This window comes from Colletotrichum gloeosporioides, assembly GCF_011800055.1.
Source record: "Colletotrichum gloeosporioides strain Lc1 chromosome Unknown consensus_16, whole genome shotgun sequence".
In the NCBI taxonomy this organism is placed as follows: domain Eukaryota; kingdom Fungi; phylum Ascomycota; class Sordariomycetes; order Glomerellales; family Glomerellaceae; genus Colletotrichum; species Colletotrichum gloeosporioides.
Window position 1 is genome coordinate 632,076 of NW_025544661.1, and position 18,501 is coordinate 650,576.

At 55.2% G+C, this 18,501-nt stretch overlaps 5 protein-coding genes across 5 annotated transcripts; 1 reads left to right on the plus strand and 4 right to left on the minus strand.

The window, feature by feature from the left end:
- Window positions 1-4: 4 nt before the first annotated feature.
- GCG54_00012924 (Phenol hydroxylase) lies at window positions 5-2,524 on the minus strand (the record flags this gene model as incomplete). The annotated part of the gene is made up of 6 exons (XM_045412790.1): window positions 5-1,093; window positions 1,154-1,389; window positions 1,452-1,974; window positions 2,105-2,351; window positions 2,372-2,398; window positions 2,487-2,524. The coding sequence occupies 6 exons, from the start codon at window positions 2,522-2,524 to the stop codon at window positions 5-7; spliced, it is 2,160 nt and encodes a 719-aa protein (XP_045268796.1).
- A 3,055-nt stretch (window positions 2,525-5,579) lies between these two features.
- On the plus strand, window positions 5,580-6,984 carry GCG54_00012925 (uncharacterized protein; the record flags this gene model as incomplete). The annotated part of the gene is made up of 4 exons (XM_045412791.1): window positions 5,580-5,732; window positions 5,789-6,015; window positions 6,068-6,207; window positions 6,257-6,984. The coding sequence occupies 4 exons, from the start codon at window positions 5,580-5,582 to the stop codon at window positions 6,982-6,984; spliced, it is 1,248 nt and encodes a 415-aa protein (XP_045268797.1).
- A 1,221-nt stretch (window positions 6,985-8,205) lies between these two features.
- Window positions 8,206-11,454, minus strand: GCG54_00012926 (Thermophilic serine proteinase; the record flags this gene model as incomplete). Its single annotated transcript, XM_045412792.1, has 10 exons — window positions 8,206-8,317; window positions 8,370-8,614; window positions 8,676-8,763; window positions 8,815-8,923; window positions 8,973-9,082; window positions 9,136-10,451; window positions 10,504-10,618; window positions 10,668-10,773; window positions 10,827-10,887; window positions 10,951-11,454. 10 exons carry the CDS (start codon window positions 11,452-11,454, stop codon window positions 8,206-8,208), a joined length of 2,766 nt encoding a protein of 921 aa, XP_045268798.1.
- Window positions 11,455-12,111: 657 nt separating this feature from the next.
- GCG54_00012927 (uncharacterized protein) lies at window positions 12,112-13,601 on the minus strand (the record flags this gene model as incomplete). Its single annotated transcript, XM_045412793.1, is given in 6 exon segments — window positions 12,112-12,568; window positions 12,629-12,844; window positions 12,855-13,060; window positions 13,128-13,195; window positions 13,404-13,510; window positions 13,531-13,601. The coding sequence occupies 6 exon segments, from the start codon at window positions 13,599-13,601 to the stop codon at window positions 12,112-12,114; spliced, it is 1,125 nt and encodes a 374-aa protein (XP_045268799.1).
- Window positions 13,602-15,457: 1,856 nt separating this feature from the next.
- On the minus strand, window positions 15,458-18,089 carry GCG54_00012928 (Beta-glucosidase; the record flags this gene model as incomplete). Its single annotated transcript, XM_045412794.1, has 3 exons — window positions 15,458-17,369; window positions 17,432-17,886; window positions 17,952-18,089. The coding sequence occupies 3 exons, from the start codon at window positions 18,087-18,089 to the stop codon at window positions 15,458-15,460; spliced, it is 2,505 nt and encodes an 834-aa protein (XP_045268800.1).
- Between the last annotated feature and the right edge of the window lie 412 nt (window positions 18,090-18,501).

An 18,501-nucleotide genomic window follows, 5' to 3' on the forward strand; every position in this document is an offset into this window, starting at 1 on the left:
CCTATCATCGGACTGGCAGCTCAGTGCCGTTCGTGCCGTTAGCGTGACCATTGACACCGTTGGTAGCACCCTGTCCAAGAACCAAGCATCCCTCAAAGTACTTCTGCAACTGGTCAAAGTCCTCCAGCTCACCAACCCACGCAACGTACTGGTCAGGGCGGACAGCGACGACGCAGCCCCTCTGCTTGTCGACGCCGTAGTTCTTGTACGCGTCGCCAAAGCCCTCGTGGTAGCTCTCGTCGTCCACGTAGACCTTGTTGTAGTCCCAGCCGAAGTGGGGGTCCAGAGGGTGCAGGATGTCGGGGAAGTCGCGGAGCAGCTCCGTCTCGGTGCGCTTCGCGGAGTGGATGGTGAGAACCTCGATGACGCTGTCGATGGGGGCGCCGGCAGGCGTCGCCTTGCGCAGGAAGTTTTCGGGCGCATCAAGCGCCGCGGCGAACTTGTCGACGCGGGCCTTCTGCGCGGCGTCAAGGATGTTGCCGGCGAAGAGGACGACGCGAAAGCGGCCGTCCGCTTTGAGGCGCTCCTGGAAGTGCCAAGGGCGCGCGCAAGCCTGGTTGAGCACCTTGAAGCTGTTGAATCGCATTCCGACGGGCAAGCCGCTGGCGAGGGCCTGCTTCTTCTCAAACTCCTCGGTAGTAACAGCGACGGCGGTGGCCTCGACGGCCTTGCTGCCGTCACCCTGCTCCAGCGCATCACCGGCCTTGATCACGAGGTTGCTGGGGCCGTAGTTGACCGAAAGACCCGAGGCGAACAGGTTGCCCTTGAGGAAGGCGTCCTTGAAGACCTCCATGCTGACGCCCTCGGCGTCCATGACGTCCTTGGCGGGGCGGCCGGAGAAGAGACGGGAGAAGCGGTGGTCGAACTCGATCAGATCCTGGGCAACACGGCGACGCTCACTCTGGTACGTGCTGAGGATGCTGCGCTTGGCGATACCCTTGGCAGCCAGAGCGACCTTCCAACCGAGGTTGTAAGTATCCTGCATGGAGACGTTCATGCCCTGGCCGGCCTTGGGGGAGTGAGTGTGGACGGCATCACCGGCGAGGAAGACGCGGCTGTGCGCGTCGAAGGTGGTGCCGACACGCTGGCCAATCTAGAGAAGTGTGTTAGTTAAATTCAAACTTGACGCTTCAATCATCGATCGGCGACATACCTGGTAAGCAGTCCACCAGTCGCAGTACTCGTACTCGATCTTGTACGGGCTGAGGATCTTCTGAGCAGCTCCAAAGATGATTTCAGGGGTGATCTTGGAGCGGTCGGCTCTTCCTGAGACATCGGTGCTAATCTCCTTCAATTGGATGTACAGGCGGACCAGCTTGTTCTCTCTGGGAATGACCATCAAACTGCCGTTCTCCGCAGAGTGAATGGCGCATCGCATGCGGATATCAGCTACCATCCCACATTAGCGCTCATGTAAGACCCACGTCACACCGTCGGCAAACGTTACTCACGGAAGTCGGTGATGGGAATGATGTCCATGACACCCCAGATGAAGTCCGTCGCCTCGCCGTCGAGCTCGAAGCCCAGCTGCCTGCGCGTCCAGCTGCGCGCGCCGTCGCAGCCGATAACGTACTTGGCGTGCACGATCTCGCTGTCGCCCGCGCGGGCCTTGCTCTTGCGGATGAGGTCGTCCTCGTCGTCGTTCTGGACGAGGTTGCTGCGGAAGAGGCCGTCGGCGACCTTGCTTGCGTTGGCGGCCTGGGGCGGCGTGGACTCCTCCTCGTTGAGCTGGCGGAGCTTGACGGTCACGGGGTAGGCGGCGTCGTCGTCGACCTTGGACTCGTCGATCGTGAGGGACTCGGGCAGCACGCCGCGCTCGACCTCGATGGCGCCCTTGGAGTGCTTCTTGATGTTCTCGAGGAAGAAGCGCTCGATGCGGCCCTGGTGGAGGACGATCTGCTGGAAGCGGGAGAGGCCGACGATGGTGTCGGGGATTCTGTCGCTGCGGCGGATGATGCCATCGTTGCCGGGGTTCTATCATGGAAATGAGCATATCGCATCAACAGCTATGAAGAGTGATGAAATGACTACGCACCCACATGCAGATCTGTGTGAAAGGTTAGCGAGACAAATCATCATCTAATACCATTGGTAACTCTCATACCTCAATCATATGGTTGGCCTCCTTCCACGCGCGGTCTGCGAAGCCGAGCGAGTCAAAGATCTCCAGACTGCGACATTGCAGGCCGTCGGCCTGGCCGCAGAAGATCTTGGTGTTTCTCTTGTCAACGATGCGAGCCTTGACACCGCAGTGCGCCATCCACGCGGCAGCCATCAACCTATCCGGCGCCTCATCGTTAGCTTCCCCGTCGCCACCGTTGAAAAGAAAGCATGGCCGCCACCAAGCGCGACTGCGTGAGACTAGACTTACCCCGCAGGGCCGGCGCCAATGATGAGCCTGTGATGAGGGCAATAAGATCAGTAAACGGGTTCTCATGAAACGTGCTTCTGTTTCCAGTTTGCGGGAGGGAAATATGACAACTTACACGTCGACATTGCTCTCGGGAACCTGTGCGCTCGCCATCTCGTCAAATGTCCTTCGTCCGGAAAGCGTTCTCGGGCGTCTGTAAAGCCGGTTGGCGATGTCAGGGGAAGAAGATTAGAGTTTGGGGTGGGAGGATGTCAAAAGAAAGCAAGGGAGACGGAGAGAGCTGTGCGTGCGAACGTTCAGGGTCGGCGAGAAGTCAACGGAGACAAACAAGTTCGCGCAACAAGCTATCAAAGGTTGCGAGGGGAGGGAGGGCATACGAGCATCTTGACTCGTTCCTCGATAGCACCTTGGGCCTGCTCGTCTTGGCCTGGTGCCCACACAACGTTCGATGAGGACGCTTTCGCAATGGGACAGGGACACACGTATGGGTTGGTTGGGCTGGTTGCGCCGATGGATGGATTCAGGGTGGGATGGCCGCCGACCTGAGTGTCGAGACTGCGGGGTGTTGGACACGACCCAGGACCCTACCCTACCGGCCCTGGGCTCTCTCTGTTCCCCGGTGGAGAATGGTGACCATCCGTCCAGCGTCCGGGAGCGTCCCGCCGACAAGGGCTCGGTTCATGGGCCATCGTTGATCTGTACCATTTTTGGACGCAGTCGGGGAGGGACCATCACCGAAATGGAAACACAGGCTGCTTGTCCGTGCGCCCGTTGTCCGTTGATATGGGGCGCCGTTGGATGTTCAATTCAAACGGCGCGCCGTTGGGCGTGGGGGCGTGTCTTGGTCTTGGATTCTGAGCGGACGAGGGCCGAAATGATCGTTCAAGCCCAACTTCATCCCTTTAACCTGTTGTTTATGTTATCACATTGATGCCCGGAAGAGTCTGTCCCCGCGGAAGCGAAGTCTGAGTGACGAGCTGCCGGCATGAGCACACAGCATCTGGTTGGAGAGAGAAGCACGGCACTAAGGAGACGGGGAAGCACGGGGGCCTGAGCCCGGCATTTCCGGGTTTGCTTGTTGATTGATATCTGACAGTAGTGCGCCACCGACACACTGGTTACTGGTATGCTTTCTTTTTCTTCAACAAGCACACTGCAGTCTCTAAACAGAGTTTCCGAATCCGCGATTGTGTTTTTGTAAGCGAGGCCTGCGAGCTTCTCGGCGTATCAATCAACTGGGCACATCAGGCCCGGCCCCTTGTTACGACGTGCACACAGTGACGGAGCAAGTGATTCGCAATTTCTCCCACCCTGCCGGGCGTTTTTAAACCGGGGCCATTGCGAACCGTAATTTGTGGACAACGGTGCGATGCGTCTGAGGATCCCACCGGCGGCAGTTACGCTCGTCAAGGCGGTTGCAACGGTACAGATTGCAGAATGGCCAGTTGACGTGGCACTAGGAACGACAAGCTCGTGAATTGGAGACTCTCAACCTCGATGCCCGCAGCTTCCCTTCTCCGCCCGCAAGGGACGATGGATCAATGCTGCAACGGCGCCCCATTGCGATAGAGACCTAATTGCGCAAGTATATGCCGTCCCAGAGTCTCATTCGCCGGCAGAGGTGTTGTTGTCTCCTCAATAACTGGGCTCCTGGAGTAACCCGCGGGCCCTTGCACCATCCCCCCCTGGGCAGACATTTTCCACTGTGGAGGACGGACGAGCCCCCGGGCAGAAATCATCTGCAGCAGGTCCTGCGCCCTCCTGCGCGCCTTTGGGGGTTTGCCTGGCGGTTCCACCAAGATACTACCTGTTGGAGCACCTCAGCGATTCATTTTCGTTATTGGAACTGAACCTGACTCGAGTCATATGTAAAATCCGACCGGACATGTTTTTGCGAAGGGGAAAATATCCGAACGCGCAATGAAAGTCGGAGACGTCTCTGAAATGTTCACACATGTTTTCCTCGACATGATTATGATGCGATGATCTCTTTCATCTGAAGGAACCGTAACCTTGATGCTACATACACTACGACGGATTGATATGCTGTACTCGAATGTCCCAGTGGCTGGGGTCGTGTTTTGTTCTTTGGCGAGGAATCCTGTGCAGCGGTACCGGTACTGCCAAGGTTGACATTCCTACGGTTCCATTGGGCTGCTGCATCAGAGAAATGACAGAAGCGACGCCGACCCAGTCTTCTTCTCTGGCCGCAGCCCGAGGGAAGGCCAAGCGCTCGACGCGGTTCGGCGGCTCATCATTCACGTCGTGATAACATGTCGTTTCATGCAAAGCAGCAGGGGAAAAGAAGCCAGGGGAGCCGTATTGGGTGTGGTCGAGGTTGCCGGTCCAGCCACCGGGGTTGAAGATATCAGTAATACGTAGCTCGATGACATGCTGCAGGTGCTCCCCCCCAACGGCTCGGTCCTAAACATGCACTCTGACAGAAGCTAGCAGATTACTCAACACCCAATCGCAGTTTCTCGATGTTGATATATCACGGTGGCGTTGCGCCACAAGTCGCACCTTTCGTTTCCAGAAAGTCCAGATCTTTGCAATGCTTTTTCTTCAGCCCAGATCAACTCGACTCCTCAGAAGGCCCCGTCCTCCGGTTCCCCGAGGTAAACCTTCGATCGGACGGTTTGGTCCTCATCGTGTAGTATTAGTGTGGACTTCTCGATGGGTCTGATTCCTACCGTTGCTATCGAAAGCGGAGTTGAGGACCCCCCTTGCCCTTGGGAACCGCAGACGGAAGTGCCGCTCCTGGGCCCTTGATCCCAAGCCCTTTGAGTCGAGCGTAACGGACTCGCATCTTCTCGTAATACCCTGCAACTTCATTTGCGATCGGCACCTCACGGCCCTTAACGTCGTGAACCTTTTGGGAACACTGAACCAGGAGAACCGGGTTCAGGGACAAGCACAAGGCTGGTAAAGGGATGGATGGAAACAGCGACGAATCAACGATTCAGGCGCCTTGTCGCAACGAAACCTGGTTACGTCTTCTTCGCTTCAGAGCCTTCTTACTTCCTCTTCTCTTGTTGACGGTGCTTATTATTTACTATTTTGTCGTCCGCCCCCGATCAATCTCAACTTTCTTTCGGTTTAGCCGCGGGGACCCAACTTTCCCAACTCTTGCTTGTCTATCACCCCCTTCCCCCTCGTCCGATACGTTGCTGGTGCGCGGGCCGAAGCTGGCAAGGGAACAAAAAACATGTCTGCGGAAGCTGCGAACGCGTTCATCCGAGAGGTCTGGGGCCTGCAAGGTGCCGCGTACCTTGTTGTTGGGCTTCGGTACTACAGCCGGCTCTCGACTCTGGGATGGAGGAAGTTTGCGTGGGACGACTTCCTGATGGGAGTGGCAGTTGTAAGTTGACACCCGATCCTTCTGACTTATCGCATGACTAACTGCTGTGCTTGCAGTTGGTGTATACCGCCGAGTCCGTTGCGGCATATTTTGTTGTTGCATATTGGAAAGGAGTCGCCAACAATGGCATGACAGATGAAGAACGAGCCGCGCTAAGTTCAACGTCGGAAGAGTACATGTTGCGAGTAAATGGCTCAAAGACACATGTCATTGGACTGTTACTTTACACAACTCTGTTGTGGCTGTTGAAAGGATGCTGGGTTATCTACTACTCCCGTCTGACGTGAGCACCGCCTATGATGTGCTTCGCAGCTCTGAGCTAATCTCGATTCTAGCGACGGCGTGCATAAGATGAGGCGCATCATCTTCTGGGCCTATATCATCATGCCCGTTACCTTTGTCTCCTGTCTACTTGTCGCTTTCTTCAAGTGTATTCCCTTTGATCATCAATGGCAGATCAATCCCAACCCTGGCAGTAAGTTGAACAACTCACACGATGTCCTACGTTGACTAACCGTCAACAGACCAGTGCATGCCAGCTATCTCCTTTATCCAAACAATCTTCGTCATGGCCATGAACACGGCTACCGACTTTTACCTCATGGCGATTCCGCTTCCCATGGTGTGGAAGTCCCACCTGCCGTGGAGAAAGAAGGTCACCTTGTTGATCATGTTCAGCGGTGGTTTCCTCGAAATGGCCTTCGGCATTCTGCGTTGCGTCTCCATCCTCACCGCCGGTGAAACAGACAGCGCGCAGTCGGGCTACTGGTCCGTCAGAGAGTCTTTCGTGTCCGTCGTGTTGACCAACATGCCGATGGTGTACCCCCTCTTCAAGACCGTCATCGACAAGAGCCGCAACGCAAGCACCAACAAGAGTGGTGCTATGGGCGACAGCCAGGGCTACAGACTGGGCAGCTACCCTGGGAAGAAAGGGCCGTCCAGCCATCCTCTTTCCATCCCGGACGAGACGAAGTGGGGGTCGAAGGAGCATATTGTCGCCAACTCGGCTGAGAAGGGCGCTAGTTCGGGGGGCGAGGAAGCCTCGATCGACTCGGGCAAGCAGCCATCCAGCCCCTATCTGCCTCACACCGACGCCGAGGTGGCGGCGGATAGCGGGAACAACGCGATGAGGTCGAGGAAGCACGAGCAGAACAAGATCGTGGTGACTACGGAGTACAAAATCTCAAGGGCGACCCCTGAGCCGCACATGTATCACATGCCTCACAGGTCTTCACGGCAGGATTTCCACTAGGATGGATTAAGCGGTTGGAGGCAACAACATTATGAGATGTTTATCAGTAGGCAGGGACTAAAAGGATGCGAATACCCAGGTTGGCTATGGGAGGGAAAAGTGCGGGCGCTTCGGAATGTTCTGTATACCTATTCGAAAACACATGTAATTTAGGAAACGATTGAATGTACAAGCTAATTACTATCCACTACCCAGAGGACCTGTCACCGTGAACCGTGACCCAACCCGCACCGATCCGGAAAGATCTCGTCTATCATGGTCCGATAAACGCCATCCAAGCTTCCTTGAGCACTAGAGAACTGGGGAGATTGGCGCTGAAGGATTGCGCACCTGCAGCTAATTTCGGCAACCCAAGAAAATCATCCTCTGCAACGATCCAAATGCCGTAGAGCCGCGCATTTTGAAACGGGTTCCCTCGTCGATCCGTGATCCACCCCTCCGTCCGGGACCCATTTTGACAGTCCAGCACGGACTGGGATCGTGGTGTCCATTCGAAGACTGAACCCCTGCGCTTCCCTGCATCCAGCTGACTCGGGCTCACCTTGTTCTCTCTGGTTACTTGTCGTCTCACGGATGATTCCCGTTCCCTTCCCCGAAGTAAGCACTCTATTCGCTCTCGACAGGGCGTCAGGGTGTCATAGCGGCGGGTCCAATTCTGACAATCGAATGATTAAGCGTTTTGCGCGGCGACCAACCCGAGAGAGCTCGCCGAGAAGTCGTGTCTTGTCGATTGGAGCCCAGCCAGGATGTCATGGACGAAAGGAAAACTGTCTGACGGCACATAGCACTGTTGACGATGAAAAGGGCGAAACTTTTTAGAAGTGCTCAGCCATCGTTTTAAAATAGTCACATCTTATTTCCAAGTAAGTTGTGTTCGACAAACATGCACAAGTTCACTACGAAAGGCATTCACCAATGAGTTGGCTACAGCTTGCCGAATTGCCATGCTGACTGACTGAAGGAAGCGATAGCCTAACTCTGGGGTCAATACGGGTCGAGTACCCAGATCGTACGATGTAGATGGGTATGATTCATGTTGGGCTGCACGTCTTCAATGGTTAATGTTGGCCTGTGGCGGTAATGTGGCCATTGACTACCTCTGTTCTGATCTGCGCTAGTTTTTACCCGACATAGTACCACACGGGTTGACGATTATGAGAACGGTAATCCTTGATCAACTTGAGTCTACACAATGAAAATGTCGTTGAATTGATAGCCAACCTAGCCCTCAAATGTGCTTCCTGGCAACACAGTGATGGCGGGGGTCTTCCAGATGTCCCAGTCCCCAGCGACCTCGCGTACACCAAAAGGCCGCAGAGCCGCGATTCGAAAGCTTGTACGGTCAGCCTCTCATATCCAGATGGCGAGTAACTAGCGGAACTCACGTGTATGATCCAGGCAGCACCTGGGATCCATTGGCGTATCTTCCAAGCCAGTAGTAAATACCGTTCCGGCCTCCCGGTTGGGTGTAAAGGGGGAAAGAGAAGATGTCATCTTCGCTATCTTCGCCGGGGATGAACCAGGAAGAGCTTGCGGTGCCATTCCAGCTAGTGGCTGAGCCTACAAAGCCCTTCTCGCCAACGACGGGGGGATATGACCATTCGGCCTCGGAGTAGTTGCCGTGGAAAATCTATATGACGATAATTAGTTTGGGGAATCTCGTGAAGTTCCTAGACTCTTGGCTGACTCACGTCCCAACGGAGCTCCTCGGTTCCCCAGAGTAAGCGCGTGGTCAGCTTGGGGAAATCCTGCGCCTCTCGTGTAAGGTTGAATGTGAAGCTGTCAAGCGTCAGCTTTGCCTTCAGAGTAAAACATTGTGGCTTATCTCACTTGGACTTTTGCTCAAGCCTGATGCTGTTGACTCCTGAAACCAAGTTTGGAAGGCTCCAACCGTAGGCCCACACACTTTCGATGGTCTGTCTCAAGTCGGTAGCAACACCTGTCGGGTCATCAGTTACACGCCTTCTATCAGATTGGGAGACAATTACCGAAGTACGGGACACCCAGTTCTTCGCCATTGCTGCCACTCACGAGCACCTTTCCGCTGTACACTGGAAGCTTGGTGGCATTGACACCCTCGGGGGCCTTGAAAGTAAATCTGCCCATCTTGTAAGCCGTCTGTAAGGGATGAAGTGCATCGCGGAAACTCACTCCACAGTCTTTGTCTCTCCCGGGCCAACAGCAACGTCCGCAGGCAAAGCAACCTCAGGAGTCATTTTGACAGGGCTGACCTCCGCATACAGTGGGATGGCTGGAATAAAAGTCTGTTGCTGGCCAGGGACTGAAGGCTCATAGGACTCATAGCCACCCGCATCCTGAAGTGAGAACTTGTAGGTGACCGAGTTCGAGCCCTGGTTCGTGATATCAACAGAGTGCGTGCCGGTGAAGTGGACAGTGTCGTTAAGCTCAAATTTGCGGCCGTCAAAGCTAAGCTCGGTTGTGTAGCCCAGAACCCTCTCGGCGTCAACAAGACCACCTCCCACTTGGGTAGTTGGAGCCCAGAAACCATAGTCAGTGACGCTGGTAGCCCAGTCCGCCCAGGGAACGGCGCGGGCGGTGGTTGTGATGCGAGCAATGAGGCGCTTCGCCCATTCAGGGTCATCTTTATGCGCTGACCTTCCGCCAAACTTGCCAACCCACAAAGCAGCAATGCCGGATAAGTAAGGCGTTGCCATGCTTGTGCCACTGAGCACACGATACTCATTTGTCGGGTAGGTACTGAGAATCTTGGTGCCCGGGCCGGACACATCGGGTTTGAGAGCAAGATCATAGGTGCTACCCCAGGAGGAGTATAGAGCGGGCCGCCCACCGCCGGCGTTCCGAATACCGACATAGTGGGCGGTGTCAATGTTGAACGAAGCTGTTACGTTGCCGCCGGCGAGAATGGTGGAGATGATTGCCTCACCAGCGTTGCCCTCAATGGCCCCAGTAAGACCAACGCGGTTGGAGCTGACGGGACTCTGGTAGATGTCCAGGTTGTTGTAGAAGAGAATATACTGCGCGCCAAAGGCAGCCACATTGGTATGCTTAGTTGTCACGGTGCAGCCCCCAAGTCTCACAAGAACTACAGTCTCGTTCAGCTGAGGGGTGTCCGCGGGCAAAGGCTGGCAAGCATCGTTCTCGACCGAAGCGTTCAAGGTGATCGGCTTCACCGGCCAATCGACGATGGTGTCCGGGAAGAACCCTGAGCCAGGGACGTAAGCGACTTCGGTATTATTGGAGTTTCCATCGAGGTTGAAGTTGGCGGAAAAGGCCTGCGCGGGGAAAACACCAGGATCGCTTGAGGCAACAGTTAAGACATGCTTTCCTGACGCGCCGTTGGCCATAGAGAAGGGACCATCCTGTCCTGAGTTGCCGGCAGCGAAAACGACGACGACGCCATTATCGACAATCCTGGATGCCACCACAGCGAGGGCATTGTTGGTGAAGCCGCTACCTTCGCCAACGCTGGCACTGATGATATCGGCCTAGAATGACTCTTAGTCACAAGTCAACGCGTAATTGTAGTCTTCAACTTACCCCTGAGTCGAAAGCCTTCAAGAAGCCTTCAATGACAGTCTCCTCATTCGAGTAGCCGCTGCTGCCAAAGACTTTGAACGAGAGAAGCTTGGACTTGGGCGCAACCCCGACAAATCTTGGCAAGTTAGTTTAAATTTTAGCATAACTCTAGGCGAAGACTCAACTGGTCACTCTTTCCCGCGATGATGCCGGCCACGTGCGTGCCGTGTCCGTATCTATCCATGGGATCGTTGTCGGGCTGTGCGGGCGCGTCAGGCCACGCTGCCAACTCTAAATCAGCGTCTTTCACGCAAACCCACCGGCTCCGGGGGTTAATCACGTACCATCACCGACAAGATCATAACCACCGATCACCGTATAGTTATCGCCGATGCCTCCTCCGAGCTGGCGGAAAGATTATAAATCAGCTCAAATCATGTCGGGAACAACGGCAAGTTTACTACTCACAGCCGGGTGGGTGTACTGGACACCGCTGTCAACGATTGCCACAACGGCGCCTTCGCCCAGGATTCCATCCTCGTGTAGGTTCTGAACGCCAGTGAGGCCATGAACCGAGTATTTCACCGCAGCCGCATCGTCGCTGAATGACTCGCCTTCCACGGTCGGGAGCAGCTGCAACATCTGAGACTTGTAGACGGAAGCGACAACGGACTCATCATCGGACCCGTCAAGCAAGCTCTGGATAGACTCGGCCGTGCAGCCGTGGTCACATTCGACGGCGATTCCGGGGAAGATGTCTGAGTCAAACTGCTTCACGACTCGAAGCCCGGGCAGCCCAGAGGAAGCCTTGGAAGCCACGCGCGATCCGTGTGCGCGTGACTTCAGCTCGACGATGTACCTCTTGGGCGTCGCATCGCTAGCAGCGCTCTCGTTGAGTGAGCGAGGCGCGAATTGATGCAGCGCCTGAGCTGTGCTGAGCAGCGCCGCGAGGAGAGCTGCTTCCGCGCGCATGATTGTCGATGCGTAGTTAACGAAAACGAATGTGAGCGTGTGCAAGGCAGATGGCGAGCCAAACTCCCCGCCATCGCGAGAGCGCGAAAGTCGCCGTTGAAGTATGCCATCTCGTCGCCAAGAAGCACGACATGATGCTTTTGACACCTGCCCAATGAGGTCCAGCGCGCATCATGCAATTTGTGATGGCTCGTTGTTTTTAACACGGGAAGATCCACTAGCGTTGCATTGCCGGACGAACTTGCGCCTTGAGAGGCTGTTTGAAGGGAAGTAATATGGGGGAACAAGGGCCGTTTAATGGCAAACACGGGGCTAGCGTGGGCGATAGGAGCAATACGAACTCTTCGGCATCGGGGCCCAGGGATCGTGACAGGGGCTGGGGGACGGATAGCTCCTCGGTCAATCTGCTTAAGGCTAATAAGACGTCATAATGTGACTACAAGCTCGTACTTTGGTGACCGTTGATATTGCAGGCGAAAATCGCCTCGTTCGATGTTTGATTACCCAAAGCGGAAAGTCTGCACCGACGTCCATTCGGCCTCATAGACAACAAGCTTTTGCAGCAGTGGTTTCATGGACTGAATGGAAATTCCGTGAGATTGAAATGAAACATTGAAACTGACTTCCTCGTTACGCTAGCTGGTATCAAATCTGGTATTATTTCATCGGCATTGGATCGTCGTCCAAAGGTATCGACTTCAGCCCCAACTCCAAATCCGACGACTCTACAATGCTATGGCGCGAGCCATGGGTGTGGTTTGTAGATCTCGCTCCAAAAGTGTCGTGGTTCAACTGTATTTCACTCCCATCCGAGACGTGCCTTGCATGGTTCGCTTTGTGCCCCGATTCCTTCGACCCGACTGTAGCAGGGACACCGTCTCCCGGCCCCGAGCCCGGCCCACGTTCCTTCCCAACATCGTGATTTGTCGATCCCAGAAGTCGAGGGAAGAAGCGTCTTGCCAAGGGTTTTAATGTGATTAGGCAAGCGCAGACGATGGCCGTGTTCAACTCAATGATGGACCATTCGGCTATGCCCGGACTGTCAAATGTCGGATCGGTCGACCTGAAAGCCGATGCCAGTGACGGGATGCGCAATATTGACACGACACAAACACTAAACATTGCAAGTCAGATCACACGCTCGGTACTTATGACAGCGTTACTGGGCACTTACAAGAACCCGAGTGCAAAGATCAGATATAAACTGATCTTTTGCTGGCGGGGCTGTTTTATCTTTGGAAGAATCGGCAAAGGGAGGATGAGGATCACAAAATCGGTAAAAATGTTGATGGCGGCGTTGGCGAACCAGGTAGCCCCCCTGTCAAGACATTTCCCAGGTGCACTGTGGTCCTGGTCAGCACTAGAACAACCGCACTTCAGGTGAACAGAACTGAACAGACTTTGGTTTCCAATTCTTCTCAAAGGGTAAACAAAACAGAACCGATGAGAAGACCGTCCATGTGGAGACTACTGCGACGAGAGATAGTGCAATATAGCACGCTTTGCGATAGTTTAGGTCTCGTAGTACCCGCAGGTACAGCAGCAGTATAGAGACCTTGACAAAAGCCAGTCCGAGGTTGTAGAAGATAATAGTAATGTATGACCACTACTCATGACTGTCAGCTTGACTCGACTTCACGACTCATGGGACTGGACTACTAAATTCTCCTTACCTTGAAGAAAGTCTGCTGTTGGTGCACACTCAGTGTCTCGTATCGCTCGCCCATTCCAGTGATTGCTTCTATCAGATAATCAGCAACAACAGAGGAAGAGGATGCTCAAGTTTCTTACGAATTGCCATCCCGGCGGATTGGCAGGCGGACCAAATCTGTTCCATATCGCAGTCAGTCTCGCAATTCCCCCTCAGTGAACACCGCATGCCTCAGAGCTTGAGTGAGCTGCCATGGGCTCCTGATGTGACGATGTCTTTGATGATGATTTCAGCGTACCCATGCGATCAAAATCCACGCATCCTCCCACCCCAAAAGTCGCGCCGGCGATAGACGCGCATAGAATCTCAATCCGACAATGATCCCCGAAAGGACCGCCGATGCCACTGCACATGATATGACAGACTGCCCCTGGGGCGCCAAACCGGGCGGGCCGCCATCCTCAATGACGTCGACGTTGAAAGACTCCATGTCCATATCGTTTCGCGACCGAGCCTTGGCCGTCGCCAAAATGCCTTGTAATCATCGAGTATCAAGCCGTCACAGACTAGAATTTTCGCTCACGACGTCGCCTGTTCCCGTTCACATCGTCTGTGGACAGTCGTCGGTGGGGCGGTGTTGATGTCTGGCCGTGGCTCTTGTGCGGGAGCCAGCGTCGGAGTGCGGGTCGCCGTTGGATGGGAGGAGAAGAAGAGGGTTGAAGATGCTGCGGACTGACCTGGGCAAAATATCAGACCCAAGCATGAAGGACAAGCTAGCGAGTGATTTAGAGTGTCGTTAGAGTCAAAGCGGTACCCCGGCATCATCCAGCCCTAAGGTGCTAAGAGGAATGCAAGGCGCGGAGGCGCGGAGGCGCTACACCATCTTGGCCAAGACACCCTGTCGACGCCCCGTCCCAAGGCCCAAAGAGGCCAAGAGGATTCGCTGTTGGCCGGTAACACGAAACCAAGCTGACGAGCTGAAGAGCCTCTGGAGAGGCTGCAGTGGTGTGGGAAGGGAACTAAACTCCGTTTCGTGAGGATAAAGCCGAAGGGATTGTTCCCTGTCCGTCGCCAGGGATGGGCGGGAAACAGGAGTCACGACCACGCAGACGAAGCTGTTAAGCTTCGCTGTAAAACCTCACATCGCAAGGATATCACGGGCCTGGAGGCATGGACAATACGTCCACCTGGGCAGCGTGGCCCATGCTCCTCGAGTATTCGAACGGGCGTGCAGATCATCCGGAGTGACCTGCCTTGTTCGATAAAACAACAGTGTCATTGGGCGATTGGCTGCATAAGTTTTGACTCCCGTATTGCTTAAGCTTCACAACCTCAAAACATTGGCCCCAGCTCTCTGTCTTCCCACCCAACCAGGTGGGATCCGTGAGGGGGTGAGGGCGCGCGCACGAGCTAGAGAAGCGTGGCTGGCATGCATTTCGGGCTTGTCAGCCGAAAATGGGAGAGGTCTCAGACATGGAAACTAAGCTGGGGACTGGGATCAGCGCTTATGTTTTGACGAGCCGGTGGCTTGCTTTGGTGGCGTGTATGCTTTGAGACTAGGCCCATCGCGTGAAGACATTGTCTGAGGGAGGAACCCGTGATTTTGACTGCGGCCTTGACACAAGAGAAAAGTTGATTTCGTTGAAGTGATGTCAACGAGCGCGGGCCAGATGCTCCAACCCCACCGCCTGATCTATCAAAGTTGAAGTGTCTTCCCCGAGAGAGGTGTTCCCCGAATGCGGACCGAATCAGAGAGAGCTTGTCTTACAAGGTTGAAAGAGAAGGTCCATCCGCACCCCTAGCACTTGGAGGTCATTCGTCCCGCACCTCACCCACCTACACGGAAAAGAGGACGGAAGTGTTCTGATCACCGGACGATGACCCAATATCTGAAGAGGATGCGCAGGGTGAGGCTGCAAACGAGGCCTAAGCTGAAATACCACAAATTTCCATTCGTGATAGACGCAGTCTTATCCACAAAGTCCGCCAGGATATGTCACTTTGATGGCACTTTGATCCTTACGCCAGGGAGATTGTTGAATTAGCCTCTTCATCCCCGGGGTAATGTCTTGAATGTAGAGGTCTAGACACTGAAATATTGTGGCTTGAGCCACCTAGCGTTCAATGTCTCGGATCGGTTCTAGTCAGCTACTAACACGGCAATGGAGAAACTCCCGCCCCAGAACGGTGACAAGAGCGAAGAAGACGAGCAGTAAAGTGTCGTCAACTCATGTAATTTCTACTAACTTGATAGGTAATAATTGAAAAGCATGATGATTCCAGTCGCCAAGTATGCCACCCAGCCCGAACGAAGTCTAGAATAGGAGGCGAATTTTCTATCCATTGTCCCTTTTACAACCCGTTCCAGACCGATTCCGCCGCAACCGAGATCTCGGTTCGGCGATCTCCAACAAGCACTCCATAGACACCCTTTTCCAATCTCCAAGCCTTCTGCGCCTCGTCCCAGTAGCTGCAGGCGATTTTCAAATCAACCTCCAACGTCGTCACCTTCGACTCTCCCGGTTGCAGAGTCACCTTCGTGAAAGCCTTCAACTCGCGCTCGGGTCTCCAGACGGAGGTCTCCTTTGCTGGACTAACGAACAGCTGGACCACCTCCTTGCCTGCGCGGGAGCCAGTGTTGGTGACCTTGACAGTCGCCTTCAACTTGGCTACACCCGACTCCTCCGAGACGGTCGCGTCCAGGTCCGAGTACGCGAACGACGTGTACGACAAGCCGTAGCCGAAAGCCCACCGCGCCCGTGTTGCCGCGTTAGCGTGCCGGTAACCCACACCCGGGCCCTCCGCGTACTTCAGCGCAATGCTGCCGTCCTCGGTCTTGGTAGCCGGGAAGTCGCCGAAGCTGGGCACGTCCTCCAACGTCTTGAACCACGTGGTCGCGAGGCGTCCGCTGGGGTTCGTCTTGCCTGTCAAGATGTCCGCCGTCGCCTGCGCGCCCTCCTGTCCGGGGAAATGTGCGAGCAGGATGGCGTCGACGTCGTCGACCACGGCGCTGACGTCGATGGGGTTGCCGCAGTGCAGGACGAGGACGGTCTTCTTGGACGCGGCGGCCACGGCCTTGATCAGCGCTGCCTGGTTCTCCGGCATGCGGATGTCCTCCAAGTCGTAGCCCTCGGACTCGTACTGCTCGTTGCGGCCGGCGTAGACGATGCTGACGTCTGATGCCTTCGCGAGCTCGACTGCCTCGGCGATGCCAGCCTCGTCGGAGCGGTACTCCTCAAAGCAAAGGGATGCGGCGTAGGGGGTGGGCTCGCCTCTCACTAGCGCGTCCCGCGACTTCATACTGAGCTTGATGTCGTAGGCTTGCCCCGCGTTCATGGCAAGTTGCAAGCGTGTCTCGAGCTTGATGTGGTTGAAGATGAACTGCTCCGTGGCGATGTTGTTCTGCGGCCCGGAAAGAACCTCCTTGCCATCCACGGTTAGGGAGAACTCTCCGGTAGTTCGGACCGCAAGCGTGTGCTCTCCGGTGCTCTCCGGAGTCAACTTGGTGGTGATCTCGAAGCGGGATCCCGGAACCTTGAGACCAGCCTTGAACTCGCCTAACATCCAGACATCTGCCTTCTCCTGGAACTCCGTCAAGATTGGCTCTGGAGTGTCATCGTTGAAGTACTTGACATCGATGCCGTGACGCCCGTCTTGCGCGGTAAGCTTTGATGCAGGCGCAAATGGAATAACGCGCCTCGTTCGCACACCAGCGGCATACTGCACCTTCTCGTCGGAGAAGGCCTTCTTCAGCAGCTCGAGAGGAGAGTGTCGGTATTGCGGCGTGCACGAAGCACTGCCTCCGCCAGTGACAACAGGCGCACCAGCATACTCTCCAATCAAGGCGACCTTGTTCGTCTTTGATGAATCCAAGGGAAGAGCTTCGGCGCTATTCTTCAGAAGAACGATACCGCTTGCCGCAAGCTCCCGCGCGATTTGGTTGGTCTCGTCGGTTATCTCAGACCTCTCCGGTCGTTCACCGTGAACTGTTCTCGTGCGGTTTCGAAGCTCCAGCATCTTGAGAGCTCTGGCGTCGATCTCTGCTTCAGACACCTTGCCAGACTTGACGGCCTCGACCAGCCGCCCGCCTCTAAACACCGGGAAAGGCATCTCAAGGTCCAGACCAGCCTTGACCGGCGCAACCACGTCGTGCACGGCGAACCAGTCGCTCATGACCATTCCGTCGAAACCCCATTCTTTGCGCAGGACCCGCTCGATTAATGGCTCGTGTTCGCTGCAAAATGTGCCGTCGACCTTGTTGTACCTGTCACGCACTTGCTGTTAGCGTTGTTTAGATTTTCGTAGAGAGGAGAAGAGAAAACATACGCAGTCATGATGCCAGCCGGATTCGACGTTCTCAGCAAATGTTGCCACGCCGCGAGATAGACCTCCCTCAGCCCACGGCTATCGATAGACGCCTGCACGTCGTAAAAGTGCCTCAGCGTCTCTGAATCGTTACACACGAAATGCTTTGGGCAACATCCGAATCCATGCTTCTGAATGCCGTTAGTGATCGCGCCAGCAAGCTGGCCAGAAAGCAGGGGGTCTTCGCTGAAGCATTCGAAATTGCGTCCGGCGCGAGGATCGCGGTGGATGTTGATTGTCGGGCTCAGGACCATTTGCGCGCTCTTGAGACGGGCCTGGTTGGCGATCTCCTCACCCATGCGGCCCAGAAGCTCGGCATCCCATGTTGAGCCCAGGCAGGCCGTGTTGGGGAAGCATGCGGTCGTAAGGTCGGCTGTGATTCCTGACGGGCGAACTCCAGCAATGGAGTCTGCGACCTGGAAGTGAAATGGTCAGTTGCCGTCTCTTGACACGTTTTGAGACGTCATGAGATTATGCTCACTCTGATGGGAGGGATGTTGAGGCGCGCAACACCTGCTGCTGTGGAGAAGTCACGTCCAGAGAGAAGCGCGACCTTCTCTTCCAACGTCAGTTCGGAGAGGAGGGCTGTGAAGTCCCTCTCGTCAACTTGCGACCCCATCGTGATTTTGGAGAAAATGTGGAAAATTTGGAGAATTGAAGTTGGAGGGGTTCAATGCAGGCGTGTAAACGTTATGATTGTAGTTGTGGTTATGTTTCTGTTCGTGACGGCTGGACTTCTCAAGACGGACGACACTTGGATCTTTAACAAGATGAAGTTTGCAAATTGCAATGTTTTGTCCCGCCACCAAAACATCGTGAAATCGGAGCTTCCAGCTAGCTACCCCATGTGACGATGCACCAGTCGGGGCCACAGCCCCCCGATGCCTCCGACATTCCGACCCCGGAACTTCCCCGCATGAGATCTCATCAGCAAAGGCCCCCACATCCCGCCCCCGCTTCGGCTTTTCCGCCGGTTGCTGCTGTTTTTGGGGCATGATTCGGATGTCCAGCATCGTAGGAATCTCCGAGCG